General features: G+C 37.8%; 1 protein-coding gene across 11 annotated transcripts in view; it reads right to left on the minus strand.

The window, feature by feature from the left end:
* Positions 1-1,413: 1,413 nt before the first annotated feature.
* Positions 1,414-17,814, minus strand: part of LOC115447677 (brain tumor protein) — a 520,294-nt gene continuing 503,893 nt past the window's right edge. For all 11 annotated transcript variants that reach the window (XM_037447641.1, XM_037447643.1, XM_037447637.1 and 8 more), the window contains one exon: positions 1,414-16,257. In XM_037447641.1, the coding sequence (XP_037303538.1) occupies positions 13,704-16,238 (2,535 nt within the window). In that variant the 5' untranslated portion in view covers positions 16,239-16,257 and the 3' untranslated portion in view covers positions 1,414-13,703. The remainder of the gene's footprint in view (positions 16,258-17,814) is intronic.

Raw genomic sequence — 17,814 nt, forward strand, 5'->3', positions numbered from 1 at the left:
AACCTGCATACCTGAGAAATTCTTTATAGGAATTTTGAGGGTGTGTGAAGTCTACCAGTCCGCTCTAAAGAAATTCAAATATTCTTGTAACGTTCAAAATGGCGAAAATTCAAACCGGAATTCGTAAATATATTTAAATAATAAATGGCAATAATATAAAACTCAATAATTGTAGCAATTTTGGTTTAATTTTAGAAATCAAATCACGCACTTTGGATTTTCGGTTACACGTTCCACGGGTTAGTCAAAACCTTGATCTATGTGCTTGTTTTCAAACGAATCATGTACACAACGAGTGAGAAACATCAATACTGATTAATAAATTGTACATTTACGATATCAACCTAGATTATATTTTCTGCGAAAACTTGTATTAGTTCGTATATAATAAACTTTCACTATTACTAGAGATGTTAACAGTCTAGTGGCTAATGAGTGTTACCTTCTAGTGGTTGTGGTATCTCTTTGGCAGATTAAGTATTTTTTTTTTCAATTTACTATGTAAACAAATACACATCACGCATTTCTCCCCGAAGGAGTATGCAGAGGCGCCGCCAGGGCACCCACTTTTCGCCCAGTATGTTCCGTCGCTTGATGTGATAGGGGGCGAGCCTATCGCCATACCAGGCACAAATTCCAGACTCCGGGCTGATACTGAGCAGAAAAACTCAAATTTTTACTTTCTATATATACTAACAATACATGTATCTTTCATACAGGGCCATTCTGACATTGCGTTAATAAATTAAACATAGTCGTCTTCTCTAACATTGTACTAAAAAATATTTATGAATAACGAATATCTTTGCCATAAATCCCGGTTTTACTTTCAAATTTGATGATCATTTTGTATTTTAGTGCGAACATGGAGTGTGAGAGAATGTATTTCTGAATGCAAATGTGGCATTAGGGCGTGTAATACTAAAACTACATATATTGATTTTTTTGTTCAAATCTTACACTTTTTTATTTCACATTTGCGGTTCGAGTATCTATTATTTTTAAGAAGATAATTATGTAGTTTAATTTAGTAACGCAATGTCAAAATTACCGTGTATTGGAAATATTAAGGTAATTAAAAGTGACTACAAACATTTGTTTTTTGTTTGGGTGTGGGACAGTTCATAGTTCCTGATTCCAACATAATCTGCTTCTGGATGTTTATAGGCGGTTACTAGCTGCCATGTTATAGCCTTCGATTATAAATGAATTAATACTTTTGACTTCGATTATTTTGCTTAATTCAGATCTCCTCTTCATTAAGATGTGTTTCTTAATAGCAATAATATTGTACGTCAAATATTGCCTGACGAATAAAATATTTTAAGAGTACTTTATTATCTGTGTAAAGTATTTATTTTAATTTAATTAATTCCAACTTTACAATAAGGGTCCACAAATAAAACATCCATATCAAACCAGTTTCTTTATTTCGTGTTCATCATTTTAATACAACATACAAGTAAATTTATCATCAGATATTATTTCAATTCTTAAGTTCTAACTTATTTAAGATCTGAGTAACAAGTATGCATGAGTTGATCTATGGCCCGGCGCGGCGCGGCGGTCGCTGCCTCTCACCGGGAGCTGTGTTACAAAGTTAGCCCAACCCACGCTACGCGGAATTCGAAACACAACAGACTATAAAAAACTATGGAATGTCCGACATTAAATAGATCAATTCCAAATTACAATAAGCTTCAAACGTACTGTAAGAATAAATTAAAAACGCAAACGCATACACCCATGAAATAACTTAAACGAAATGGAAGATGATTGGTTAATTCGCGCCCGCCATGTTTGTGTGACGTCGTGATATGTATGTAGTTTTCGTTAACATAAACGTTCATGTAATCGCTTAGATGGTTTTCGTTTGCTTCATAATTAATATAAATAAAAACAATGATAATTTAAATAACTGATGTCACACAAAAACGGCGCGCGGAACAACAAAAATTGAGCGGCAAAATCCTTTCATCTCAAAGACAATTAACATTATCAACTGCAAAATATGATGTATATACAATATAATTTTTAATTTTCAAAATAAAACAGACAGTGTAATTATTTCGACAACCATCAACTAACAGATAATTCTAATATTTCATTATTTTTAATATTACGTTTACGCACACATAGAATAGATTGAATGAGACATATTGGCATAGGATATAAGCAGAGAAAAGAGGGAAAAACAATCGAAGACTCTAGACTTCAAAAGGAGACCATAAAATTCTTTACAGAGACTTTCCATCAACGATATTGTGTGTAAAATGTATCATTGCTTTATGTAGAGTTTATTTTTAGACCTAATTATATTAAAAAATAGCCTGTATAAGTGTGTAGAATTGTAAACATACACTATAGTAATACTGGAAGGAGTAAAGAAAAATTGTGACAAAAATCTAGGCGTCAAACCGTGCCGTAAGACGTTACAAGGTAAAAATCATTTTTAAACTCCATTAACATTGTTAGAATCGTAAATATATCCTTCTTAATGGTTAGTTGTCCCATCTAGCATTCGTGGATACCTGCTAATGGTTTCCATTATATAAGAGAGAGAGTAAGTTGCAACGTAAGTATATATCTGTTGTTGGTAATGAATTTGCTCACGAACATAGAATTATGGATGTGTTTCCAAAAATACAATTTATGGACTTGCATTGGTTTATTTCTTTGATGGTGTCACAAATTATGTTTGACCATGTGAACAGCTTTGATTCAAATAGAATGCTGCGACCCGTATTACAATTTTTTGTTTTATAGACTCGCATTAGTCAGATTGACTAAAAAGTTTTGGTATTTATAGAAAATAATTCTTGTATTTAACTTGAGATGATCTAAACTATGTTAAGAAAAAAAAAAATTTTTTTTTAACTTTTTTCCTGTTTTAAAGATCATATTGACAATAGATGAACGGCGAAATGTTAGTTGCAATTGCTATGCTGCCTTAAAATATCGTTTAAGAAAGTCTCTGTAAGATTACAAAACTGTTCCTTTCTTTCAATGCTTTCTCATCCTGAATGAAAATAATGGTTTTAAAAAACTAGAAACAGTTATTATGGGCTTATCCAGTCGAATACAGTCTTAGATCATGTCTTAGATATATTATATTTCTTATAAGATGTAAATCAAAAGGTGATCCTTTTTGGTCTTTATCATTTGAATTATTTTGCCATTTTTAATATAAGAGTTTAAATTAGGCCATTGGGGACTTACTACGCGACTTAAATGATAGGTTGGTAAGCCAGTATTAAAGATCTAGATCTTCAAGTTCTGATTATAGAATCGCAGTCCATAGCCTATGTCTAAACGCGACATCGACTTCACATTTCCTAAGACATCACATGATATTGAGTATCTTTCTGGATGACCTTTTGATTTCATTCTTCATTTATGTCTGTAAAATTGTTGTGTATTGATTTCTAATTTACTTCTTCACCTAATAACCATATTCACTGGACACACCCACACAATTTTTATGGAAATATGTTGTTTTTATATAACATACGAGTACGAACTAAATTTTAATGACAAACATACTTAAACGCTAAAGTATTAAAAAATGTGACTAGCGTCGATACACACAATAAATTAATATACTATTTATAAATTACCGTTACACAGTTAAATAATAATGTTATATCTATGATTCAAAACATGGATTATATGGTACTGCGTTTAACTGCGGTTTACAGTTGTAAAATAATGGAATGTTGTCAATTATTAAGTATATAAAGTTTTTTTTGAGGAGGTCGGTTCGGCAGTGGACGCGATTTATTGAATGGTTTCTTTGGAGTATTAACTATAATTATAATTGGTTCTAAAAGAGTTTTAAAGAAATTTGTACTACAAAATCGATGCTTGAGATCGACTGCATTTGAAAAGAATATCGTCTCGTATTGATATTAAGTTAATGTTGTGTCGCAGAGGTAATAGTTTGAAATCGATCATCAATCGTTAAAGGCGTAACTTGGAAAAATGAAATATGTTCTGTTAATGGGAAGGAATCAATAGGCTATCTGTACCTTTGATATCGGAAGTTACAATGAAGGTGTATTTTCAGCGTAAATTTATCTAGAAGGATACGTATTATTAAAGATAAAAATATCATACAAGCTCAATTATACGTTTATATTCTTTAAAATATGAATATCACGAGCTCATACTGTAAGCGCGTTCTCAAATGAGGGCGGTATATTGTTTGCCCATGAAGTTCCGGCCGGTCAGATTAAAGTTGGCCCAACTTTAATTAACTTCGCTGTAATCCGCAGTTAAAGCGACGTCACGTCAAACGCTTACGTTACTGCCGATTGACTGCCGACGAACAACCGCTCGCTGTGAGTCAGTTGACAATGCTAGTAAGAATATAGAACTTTGTGTGTAAGCAATGTCTGTTCGGTAACCCGCGTGAATGCAATCATGTATGAGCTTTTTGAGGTGTTTTACCGACGAACAAGACATTTTATGCATTTGAAATACGAAATGGTGTCAGTTTAATCTGTGTTCTATTACTGAAAACATTCGTTACCAATCAATCGGCTCTTATTTGATAAGTCGGCGTAAAATTCAAGTGCGAAAAAATAACATTAGTGCTGGGAGAAACAAAATGGTGGGTTGATGTCGATAAAATTTGGACGTGCTAGGTAAAGGCGGAAATAGATGTGTCGATATTTTCATCAGAGATCATCAGAACTGTCCAATACAATCTAATGTAACATGAACACTAAACAACTAAATCATTTGCCACGGTCCGGCTGCGATGGCGAAAACACATTGTTGAATGAAGTACGAAGTTACAAAGTACTCAAGTCTAAACACTTCGACCGTCGAGTCCGACCGGAATGAGCCCACATACAGGACCGTGCCAAAGACAATTTCACACATTTTTTTAAGTTAAATTCCTACACAGATATAAACCTTAAGTATCGATTAGCATCCAAGTTCATTATGAAAAAATATATCATTGGAAATATTTTTCAACTTCTCTCCTTAATTTCAAACCACCCAAGAACAACTTAATTATGCATGAGACAACCGATTTTTATAACTACATGTTTATCCCTAACAACACTTTGGCAACAAATAGTATTTTCTTTTTTTTTACTTTTTTTCCATTCATATTCAACATTGATTTTAACATTTTGGATATTCCCGATCGATCATCGACATTTTTATCGTCTTTAGAGATAGAAGACAGGAAAGTATCGACAGAAGTTGCGCATCGACATGTGACGTACGAGCATCGGCCCGAGCCGGTGAGCTGCTCTCCGGTTTCACCCCCGCCTCGCAGACTCGCGCCCTATTATTACCTATCAAATTCATTTACAATTACACTATCCATCGCAGCTCACCCGCTCGCGCCGTCAAAGCGAAACAAATTTTACACGAAATAAACAATTGTCCTGAATATCAACTTTTTTTTCATTTTTTTTCTTTTTTTACTGTCATCAGTCTTAAAATTGAGTCATACCATCTAACTAAGAAATGATGAATCCTTAATTTATCTTAAACCATTGCTAGGCCTGAACTAACATCGGACTTGTGAGGTTTTTAAAATTAGGGAGATTTCATACTAGTACGAAGTCACATTTTAAAGGCACGACTTGCCTTCTACATTTGACAATTATGATTTTCAATATCGTGTATCTCGCAATGTTCCGAACGGTCTTCTTTACCTTAGTACTAATATGAAAGAGCTCTTAAGTGGAAGTAAAAACTATTATTAAGGAGTAAATAGGTTAGTGTGAGTGTAGGCGACGATTTTGTATCATTCTTATGGAAAAAGTTGTTCTTTTCATAGTTTCATTCGTTACCCACAATTTATTACGGTTAAATGGGAGTATGGAGCATCAACCATCTAAGGAAAAGGCGTCTCGACTACTAAGGCTCTCGGGGAAACAGGTAGTAGCCCATTTATCACGCCGACGACGCCTCGGCGAGGGATCGACACTGCCCTTTTCTTGTATAGACTCCTATATATAGCTTTAGCAAAGGTCTGCTTAGGTCAGATTAGGTTTTTATTTCCACGTGCGAAACAGTCCAAGTCTACAATATCGACGCCTCACCGATGCACCGTTTCGGCAAGTGTGCAACAGCCCTTACACCATCCTTAATACATACATTAATGGTTTTAGAGTAATCAACATTGAATAGTTTTCATTTTAATATTAATCTTAACACTAAAGAGTACAAAAAATAAAGGAAATATTATTGATTATATGAAAAACAACATAGCGAAAAACCATCGCAATTTTCATATAAGAACAACATTGATTTTTTTATCGTTTACAGTAACATTTTAAATTGTATTATCCACGCTTACGAAGTATAGATGTGAAGTAGCATCCAACAGAGGAGGTCCCTCCTCGATCCCTCTCGAGTCGCCGCGGGGCTCGAGCCCTCATCGGCGGCTGCTCATACCATAACACTCGATAGTTTCCCTTCGATTATCCTCAAAGTATCAAAAATATCTGCTAAAACAGCCCTTTCCCTTAGTGAAAAAACTCGATAGAGTACATTTTGAACAGTCTCAAAGTAACTAATGAGTAGGTAACAATTACAAATGGGGATATGCACGAATTGGAAACATTATTGAAATCAACAATCTTTAGGACGTAGTTAAAGCGATTCCTACAGAGTTCTACAGTAACATCTAACCTAATTACCAACTACGTTACATTGTTATACGACAATACAGAATTACACATATAAAATACCAGTGAGACGCACAGACGAGCGACGTCGCTCGAGATCACTGTACAAAAATTCAAATCAACTGACTTGCACATTTTTTTTTATTTTATCAAAGGTTTACAACACATTCCATTCAAATTTAAGGCCACGGCGCAAAATGGTGTTTCAGTAGATTATAGTTAGATTACTGATTTATAATTTATGATTTTATAAGATCTAAATACGGGCCTTATGTACACGTGAAGCGTGGAACGCTGATGCATTGCTTCGTAGCGTCGACAGAAGCTTAGCGTGATGGAAGGGGACGTGTCGTCCTAGAGATACGTGCTACACGTACAGATGTACTACTAAAGAGCATTCGGCCGGCCCGACGCACCGGCGCGATGCTCGGGCGTGCATTGTGCCACGTTACCACTACATTCGTAAAAAATACCTACGACAGATTCGCACTGTACGAAGCTCGGAGTACTTACAAACTAACCTAACATAGACAATGCGACGTCTAAAAATACGACACTACGCTAATGTAGGATATAAATATTAATTTTAGTTCATCATAAGCATTGTGTTCTTACAACTGGCAGGATGGCGTTTTAAAAGTGTGTAAAAATCGATTTTTTTTTTGTGTGTGTGGACATATTTAAGCATTAAAAGTACGTCTAACCTTACGTGCATACACATAATTATGATAACATTTAATTATCTAAAAGCATCTCATTGGCGACTAGCTTCATTTAGAAAGATTCCAAATTAAACGCGACCTTTCCTACATTTGCCACCGCACCGATCATAACCAAGCGAACTCGAAGCGAGTAAACAACACTGCATCGAGGAGATAACACCATCCCGGTGCGATACAATATTGCTTAGAGTAAATCCACTCGACGATGCCTCGCCTCTTCAAAATTTCCTATTAAACATTTTACTATCAACGCGTGAATAAGATTGAATATTGTCATATTCCAAATAACGTTTCAATTTAGCTCACTAACCGTGCCCTTCAAACCTTAACCTTACCATTTTAATAAACATCATGATATGTCAAATGCTACGCCAACACACACCCAAAACAATTTGGAATCTTTCCTATTGTAAAATATTTATGAATAAAAAAAATCACACACCTTATAAATTACCTAACACACGAAATGAATCAATTATAATCGTGTTGTCCCTTTCGTTATTCGAAAGTGGGAGCAAGACAAATGTAGACCGAGTAACTCTACCGTACAGCCACATCGAATCTATGGTACGTAGAGCAAAGAAATGCGCGGGAATAATAAATATATCGTATTTATATCTACGTTCATATTTTAGTAGAATTAATATCATATAAAACACCTAAGAACCTAACGTTAATCGAAAACTTCATTACAAAAAAAACTTTTCGTCGTCGTGGAAATAAATATACTGATATATGCGGAACGTTCCAACTAACTTAAGCGATAGTAAAATACGTAATTTTTCTTGTCTTTTATAATAAAATGTATCATAAATTCAAACGTGATTTAAATTTAAAACATTCAGCGTAGTTCTCTGAGGATGGATAGTTTGTGCTCACATGTGCTTTGTTTCCACCTTAACATACAATAATCACAATTTGGAGATTAGTGCCCTGATGGATACGATGGCGGTATCTCCAGCCGCACTACAACTTTACAACGAATTTTCATTCAACACGCAAACACAACGTCAGTCATTTCAATACAGTTTAATGAGACATATATTTTAAGAAAAAATACATCAAAAAATCAAGTGAAATACCAACGTTCTGTGCAATCACTAAAATTAATTTCTCATATATAATATATTAATCAATCAATCAGTGAATCAAACAACAATGTTGCACCACCGCCGCGATACACGGAAGCGATGACTTTATATATTATCAAAATATATAGTGAGTGAACGAATACAATTCCTGAGCAAATATGCTTACGAGATGTCAATGACGGATAAAGCCCCGCGCGGGCCGCGTCGGCCGCACTGGCCGCGGCCTTCACGCGCTACATGTGACGATAACTTCAACCACACGAATACTCTAACATCGATTACAACTACCTTGATGAATACAATAACAGGTGATTCATTTATATAACTGTCACAAAATTATCGAATTTCTCATGCCAAAACAATGTATTAGTGAATACACGTACAACTACCGATATGAATAATGTAAATCCTAATAAATCAACTCTTATCCTGTCAAATTCGGTTGTCGTACCATATCGGGGCGCGTGCCCCGGCCTTCGTGGGTGCCCGCCTAACAACATCTACCATAACATCTTATGTTAACTATCGTTGATTGATAATTCCCATTATAAAAATACTTTCTCACACTAGCACGTGTCCCTTTCTTGTACATATCCCGGCGTCCCTTAACGCTATAGCTACAAACATCCTTTACTCTAAATGTAATTTACACACGAATTTCTGTACACTTCCTGGCGAGATGAAGGGGAAATAATATGGGAACAGTGGGAAGATACGGGAACGATGAGGCGAAAGCTTGAAATTTCATCAATGAACAAGTCTCTTATCGTACATAGCGACAATGACGGAAATATGCGAGTCGAGTGCCTTCGGGTAGCGTCGCGCTAAATGGAACTTGGCATCGAATCAAATCGATTATTCGATCATCATTTCGATTTCGAATCATCGATAAGAACACACTGGCTTGAAAATTTGTTATCTGTGCGAACTGCGGTGTGAATTTGATCTGTCAAATTAAATAGTGAAGGCATACTAATGTTGCCAGAGACAATTTTGTATCAGCAGCAGTTGAAATGGATGAATTTTCGTAACTGTAATAAATCTGTGATGAAACAAAAAAAATCCGATGTGTTCCTTAAATGTAGTTAGAAAAACTGCTGTGTATAAAATTATAAACGTACGTACATAGTAAGCTTAGCCTGTGCTTACTTCTAGACGCTAAGTTAGTAGTAAAAATGTTCCCTAGTTTAATTGACTTGGAAATATTGGGTTTTGGTAGCGCTTCCTTTTCAAGCCATGTTGTTGGTTTCGAAGGGGAACTGTAGAACGGGAATAGGCCACTATCAAGTAGAAAAGTAAAGCTTAGTTGGGATACAGTTCTTAAGATACTTACATACGAAGAGTTTAACCTACCTTCATAAGATTTTTATTTTTTTACATAATAAGTGTTTAGTGTAAACAGCAACAAGATACCGCCTAGTCACTGAGAAGCATTCAACTATAAATGCTTCTAAAATCTTCCAGAGATTTTAAGGGATATAAAACTAATTTTCTTAGGAAATTACGATATAGAAAAAACATTGCGCATTTAAATGGCAGTGGCAGAAGCTTTATTACAATAATTGTTAATTTAGCTTCAGTCGATATAACAAATGTTCGTACAAACAATAAAGACATCTCTGGATCGACATTAATTTTAAAATTAATAAATAAAAAAAAAAAAAAAACAAAAAAAATGAAAATGATTGTCTTGACGAAGGAGTATAGCATCTTAGGATTAGCGTCTCACCTGTTTTTAAGTAATACTTACGAATTCCATGCCAAAATATTGTTCCCGACACCAACTGTTTACGCACACACATATAAAATAATCACACGCACACACAAAGGGACGTTTATGCTAAAGAATCTAGTAAGATTTTATTTAGGGTAAACATTGAAAATAGCGCCATCTTTTGATTACGTTAAGAAGCTGTTAGTAAGTTTTGTTTTGGATATAGTGAGTTATGGCTCAGTGTCAAAACCGGCAAAACTATTGAGTTAGTACTCTATTATAATTATTAAATTGTAGTTGTAAAATTCATCTTAAAAGGTAATGTTTAATTGTTTTGAGTTAATTATATGTACATAATAAGGTACTTATTTAATGAAAACTGCAGTAAAATGTAGATTCATTAGCACAAACATGCATCTAAAGTCGTAGTCATTTTAGTACTACCAAAAGGACTACAACCAAGCTACTAAGCTACTAATCGGGCAAAATAAAATGAAAGAAAAAATAAAACACACAGTAAAACTGAAATGAACTGGTATTATTATAAAAAAGCAATTATACAACAAAAATAATTCAAAAACAAAACGATGTACATTAATTTAAAGAACAATTGTTTATACAAATAATTAAAAAAATAATATAATAATTATAACAACAAACATCGACAAAATATATTTAAAGAGAAAACATATGCCAAATTTTAATCAGTCAGAATTTGAAATGCAATTTTACGAGCGAATGTTTTACCGCGGGCCCCTCCCGCCAACACATTATGCAATATGAAATAAACATAATTAAGCAATTGTGAACCTAAATAATTATTGTTACTAATCAAACTTAAAAATCTTGTTTCCTGTTAAAAATACCTGTCAAAATTGAACATTAAACTCATTATTAACGTATTACAAACTTAATTGGATGAAGTTATAGTTGTCATAATTTCAATATCCTATCATAAAATTTCCGATACACTACACTATACTTAATATAAATACAATAAGAGAAATAACGTCCATTAAGTAAAAGCGTAATTCCATTGAAACGAAACAATTTTGGGAATCACAACAGCGATTTCAGAGTTGCAGTCGGTGGCACCGACGCGTCACGAACAAGCTCAGTAACAGCGTACCCATCCAAAATCCCTGCTGGAATTCCCAAAAATCACGTTCATTTATATCTACCAACAATACTAGCGTAACCTCAGTTCTAAAAGACGAATTAAAAAACACATTAAAAATAAAATCATTGGTAATTTTGATGGAACGTTGGATCATGCAGATGTAATTCGGCAAACAAACTGAGGTGAAGCGGGCGCTACGGTCTGTTTGTAATAAAAATCGTTTGCATCAGTGGATTAAGTGAAGCGCGGCCGTCATCTATCTTAAGATAATTAGGAACAGGGCAGTCTATAATAAAATCATTGGTGATCAATCACTGAATTTTGGACTATAAGATGCGACGGGCCGCGTTTCAACTAATCCAGTGGAATGAGCATTAACTATCGAGTCGAAGACGTGTCGGGACGTGCGTCGCGCGGCGCATGCGCTAAATAGGGAAACAATGTGGAAACATGAAAAACTGACGATATCCATGACTAGTGCGCGGACACGAGCGACACCGGGGGCCGACGCTATGCGGCGCGCACTAATGACGAAATTATAAAACGTTTCAGATAAACCTATCATTAATCAGCGTATTGTACATATTTACAAAAACATTAAATATCACTTATAAAATCACAACATGAATGTATGGCACACGACGCACACTGCACAGGTATCCGCGGGCCGCGCGCGCCTTCGCGACACGTCTTCAATACATCACACACGAATATCACCGACGTAACGCGTACACTAATGTAACTAATACAGATCAAATAATTAAGAATGGACACCGCGACCGGCTCAGATCTCCACATTGTCATTATAGATTCGGCGAAAAAATACTAGAAAAATTCCATTATTAACTAAGAAAACCAAAAAAAAACACTAATGAAAAAAATCGAACTAAAATAATTCAGCTAACACACGCAAACACTCGGTAATGGAGTAAAAAAATAGCAATATTCGTAAAATACAGAAATAAAAAATAGTAAATTATTACATGCACCGTATAATACTACTGCTACAAAAATATTTTTCATAAAAAAAATATCTTACCAGTTTAACAAATGTGTATAATTAATTTTATATAGCGGGCAGCTTATAATACTCCAGTAAGCGAACGCGGCGCACGCGCACGTGCAACGCGCGCCTCCAAATCTCACCATCTCAAAAAATAATAAAGTCAAACACTAGCGAGACGACCATTTCCTAAAATGCTCTACTAGTTACTACCTTGTCCGATTACTAAAACTTACAAATACTTGTATAAAAACGAACAATATTATCAACCAAAGTATTACTAATCGTTATAAAAAAAAACAACATGAACTAAATAAGTGGGTTCCCAGTGACTAGGCGGTAATGCGGAACTGATAAAATTTGTCTTTAAACGTAACCTAACTCGTGGTTAACCAGAATTTCATAGCGGTAAAATCTAAAATGCTTTATAATCCCCAAACGAGGGCGGAAGTAAAGTGTCGGCACGAAAGTTTCAGTAGTACAAAACATTTTGGATAGGTTGGTATTTGCGACGCTGTGCGCCGACCTCCGTATGGCTCCGTACGCGCGCGTACGGTACCACAGCGGACCCCGCAGGGCCGAGAGTAGTCATTGAACGCCGCAGTCAACTTTGTCATTGATAAAACCCCTAACATGACATTTCCCTACAATTTTGCAACTACAAGTTTGGAGGGTAGTAACTAAAGATTGTCCGTCAGTAATCAATTTAACACTTATCTAATAATAATGTAACAACTTCTTATTTAGTTTTCCATAATCATATTTTTTTTCAATCGACACAGAATAAGTGCTAATTAAAAACAGGAAGTGCAATTGTGCCGTTAAATAATCCTTAAGTCTAACAACAATACCGATCGACGTTCTCTTAAAATCACACGCTTAACGTCTAACAATTTGTTAAGTAATAATATTTAAAATATTGGTCCAACAAATGGGCTAAATAATACAAATGCCCTTAATATTCATCCCTAATTTAACGATGTGGGATATGAAAAAATATTATTTAATAGATCAAAAAATGATAAAGGTCCGAGAACACCGCTCCCATACGTTCGGTACAATACAACGGAATCATTTATCCGCCAGTGGTCACCCCGATAACAATGTCAATACTATAACTAATCTCTTTAGAGTTTCGTTTAGAAATAATTCATACAGAGATCTCGTGCCGAAAGTGGAATTTTCCAACGTTAGCGAAACTGATCACATCGAGACAGCCGAAAATCACGCACGTTACTTAAATGAGTTCCAACTGTTGCGCTTTCCATCGTCACATCGAAATATACTCCGAAATTGACACGTCCAGCGAGAGAAGTTATCGCGTGAATCTAGTTGCGTTTTAGTGTATAGATTTTTGGCCTTGTCTGTCATTCTGATCTCCTGTGGGCGGAGCGGGCTCACATGCCTATGGGCGGCACTTGCACGTAGCGATAGATGTACAGCCTGTAGTCCTTGCTGGCCAGCACCACTGACCCGTCGTCCATGAGGGCCACGTCGAAGCACTGCGCGTGCTTCACTTTACTCTCCAAGGCGGACACGAGTTGTCCGTCCTGTGTGAATATCGTCAAGTTGAAGTTGTTATGATTGTCCGCGATCAGGATTTCGCCAGCGGCATTGATTCCCACACCGATCGGGTAGTTGGTCACTCCCTCGCCACCGATCTGGCGCAAGTAAATACCCTCGTAGTTGAATACTTTGACGCAGTGCGCGCGGTTGTCACTGATGAATATTTCCTGTTTGTCGTTAACCACCACGCCATTGGGGAATTCTAAATGTTTGGAGCAACCGAATTTCTGTAGCACATTGCCGATCTGGTCGAAGATTATGACGCGCATGACTTTGCATTCGACTACGACAATGCGTCCCTTGTTGTCAACGGTGACGCCGCGCGGATGCTGCAAGATGTTCGCGCCAAACTTGCGCACGAACTGTCCGTATTGGTTGTAGATTTGTATCTGGTGCGTAGGTGATCTCTCAGTAACAATGATATCTCCAGATGTACGTACTACGGCGACCCTGTTTGGGTAAAGAAGTTGTCCGTCCCGTTTGCCGCACTCACCGAACTGGAATTTGAAGCGGCCCTCCTTATCGAAAATCTGAATACGGTGATTGTTCGTATCGGCAACGATAATATCGTTTTGAGCATTCACGGCCACACCGCTGGGTTCCGTGAATTGACCTTCCATGACACCGAACTCTCCGAACTTGCAGTGATAAATCATCTTTTGTCGTTTGATTTGAGACTTTGGCGGGAATATGGCATTGGAGATAAGTTTGTTCGTTAAATCCAAGATGGGATCTGTATGTGTGGCGGCTGTTAGTGAGTACGGGTCTGATGTGGCCGGCGGGAAGAGTGTGTCGCAGCCACCGTTCGACCACTTCTCGTATGGGTTGATTCCGGTCAAATTGATATCTGCTATGGCAGTCGAAAATGGTCCGAGGCTGTTGGCACTATTGAATCGTTTCGAAATAATGTTCGATTCGAATGGTGAGGTCGATTGGCTGGTTGGGCCGAGAAGACCATTAGTATAGGGGCGGTCTAAAACGCCATTGAGGCCAGTGGGCAGGTGAATGCCGCCGTTTAAACTACCAGAGCTTCCATTCACGCTGCTGCTGCTGGACGAAGAACCTCCGTTCAGTAATGAGCCGTTCGTAGGACGCGCGATAGGCGGTTGTTTTGTGGGTCCTACGTTCGCTTCCGAGCTAGAACGCACGTATCCGAAAGTGTTCCGTACGCCTACCTGAATCGCTTGATAATTCGATACGAATTCCAATTCGCACGCAGTTTGTACGCTTTGTTCGGGATTAGAGCTCATTAATGTTTGCAATTTGGTGTCTATCAGTTTCCTGAACATAAGTATCTCCGCAATATTGGCGCATTTTGTGAGCCTGTCAACAAAGTCGCACGTTTGATATATCTTGTCCACGGTTTCTTGCGCCTTCTGTCCGACGACGGTCAGAGATATCTGTTTCGTCGAGAATACGCTCTCGAGTTCCTTCAACAATTCTTGCTTGCGCTCCTCTAGCATAGAGCGGTAGAATTGGAACGTATCATTGATTTCATTTTGGGCTTTATGATACTGGACCTGCAGTTTTCCAGCCGAATGTTCAAATGATTTGACGAGGTGCCTAATCTCGGTGGCGCGGGTCTTCGCTTCACTGACGGCTTGTTGCATGAGCTCTAGTTGCTTGGGTCCGGCATCGGACAGATGCTCGCAGTCGTGCAGGGAGGCTGGGTGCTCGATGATCGTGCATTCTTTGCATACGGGTACTGAGCATGTGCGACAGAAGTATTTAAGAATGTCGTTTTTATGTCTCGGGCAGAAAGCGGTTTTCTCGCCGCTCGCTGTTAGCGTGGAGCCGAGCAAGCCTTTGTCGTCTTTCAGGTCAGTGAACGCGAGGACGCGATGGCCCTCGAAGCAGTGCATGAATTGGTGCGCCATGACGCAGTTCGGGCAGAGGAAATTGGCGCAATCGACGCAGCGAGCTACGGCGTCCGACTCCTTCGATTTGCAGCCGGTGCAGCGAGCAGACGGCGAGCTGGTCTGCCGACCGGAGATGAGGTCCGCGTCCTGCTCGACGGCCGCGGCTATCACCAAATTGGTAAGTAGAGTGGGTACGCCGCCTGGTGGCAGCTGAGTGTCTACGCGACAAGTGACGCAAGTGACTTTGTCTGGGTGCGTTTGCTCTCGTTCAAGGCAAGCGCGGCAGAACGTGTGGAAGCAGTGAAGTACTTTAGGATCGACGAATGTCTCTCGGCAGATCGCGCAGGTAGTGTCGAGGCCGTCGAACTCGCGAAGGTCACATACGGCGGAGTCGCTCGCGGGGGGCGAGGAACCGCTGAGGGTCAAGGGCGATATGGAGCCACGCTCCAGCGAACCTATTGAGTTGGCACCGGGCAGCGACTCAAGGGACGGGGTGCGTGAGGCCATCTTCAGGAAACCGGCATCCCTGGAACAACAAAACATTACCATTAGATTCTTGTTAATTAAATCTCGTCGCTTAACTAGAGACAAACTAATGGTCAACATAAATCAGACCCCGCTTCGAGGAGCTCAAACTTTATATACGTCATATTTTAAGGTACATAAAATGTTTACGACGCACAGAACTCGTACATAATGCGATGTAAGTGACGTAAAATAAATGCATCAACCATTTACCGAAGCCCTGACCTTACGGGAACATGTTGCGCCATAAAATTGATAAATAGAGAAGCTTTGCTCAATATTTTCGAGGTAATGTACGAAGCGAGCGTAACTTGCCGGAAGGATCTGCACGGTGTACCGAAATCATCAATAATGGCTAAACTGCAGGCTTTGCTGGGAATGTTGAGGGGCCCGATGCAGTTTCTAAAAGCGGCGTTGCCATAGCAACCGTTAGGGCGAGTAAGGGGATACTCTGCCCGTTCGAATTAGACGGCGGGGAATTTATTTCGACTCCCTCGTTTTTACCTTAGGGGAGAATATTTGTGAGGTGAATGGCCTTTCGCCGCTTAAATTCGTGTTGGGACTGTTATGAACTGCGTCTCCCTTATCTATGTATGGAAGTTCGGCTGTTATGTGCGTGGAGAACGTTCGAGAAATGGATATCGATTAGGTGTTTGTTTTTCTCGTTTCTGATTAGATATAAGTTAGAGTTTTTTCTGGCTAAAATATTTGCACAATTCATTTGTAGTTAGTGACAACGTCGCCCATTGTTCACCATAGATTAAGAAAATATGTTTGTTAGATTTTTAACAAAGACGAATTAAAAGCATTTATAAGTTCATATACTAGTGTCTGAAATACCTACGATGCATGCTCCGAAAGGCCTTACAATCCTCATTTCTATCAAAGCAATCCTATTCGAGATGATGTCACAAACATTTTCAGGTATGCGGCCCAATCGAGGTCCGTAATAGATCACTGGCGTCGATAACGCCACACCACGAGCGATGTACAGGAATTTACTCGCAAACGTGCGACATATATCAGACTTAGAGTCGCCTGTGAGATTGACGTTCAGTTGGCTGATTGAGAACGGAAATTCGGTAGCTGTAATCTGATATCGATTTACGGGCTATCCACATTTACATCAGAAGAAATGTGTCTAATTATATTCTGGTTTTGCTTATATAATGAATTCATGTGTGACAAGTTTGTTTACTTCGCTAAAAAGTACGTATTAGAATTAACAATAATTAAAATATAATTTAGTCATTGTTTTACGAAATATTCAAAAGTTGCCACATATGACACGTATTTTATCCCTAACTATTCTTACTTGATTTCAACTAAGTCAAGGGAAAGCGAATTCTCGAAATGTTTGCTTTAACATTGATGATACTGAATATTCGTCAACTACTCAAACCTAGATGCAAATCTAGATGTATGCACAAGCTATACGCAAAGCCGTGTCCGTTGCATGGACAATGCTTTGCATACGGAATGACGTCTATTGGAATAGTTTCGATGGCTTAATTTGTTTGGCTGTTTTTGTATTTAGAGAATAATGACCTTTATTTAT

Source organism: Manduca sexta, chromosome 7, assembly GCF_014839805.1.
Source record: "Manduca sexta isolate Smith_Timp_Sample1 chromosome 7, JHU_Msex_v1.0, whole genome shotgun sequence".
Lineage (NCBI taxonomy): Eukaryota > Metazoa > Arthropoda > Insecta > Lepidoptera > Sphingidae > Manduca > Manduca sexta.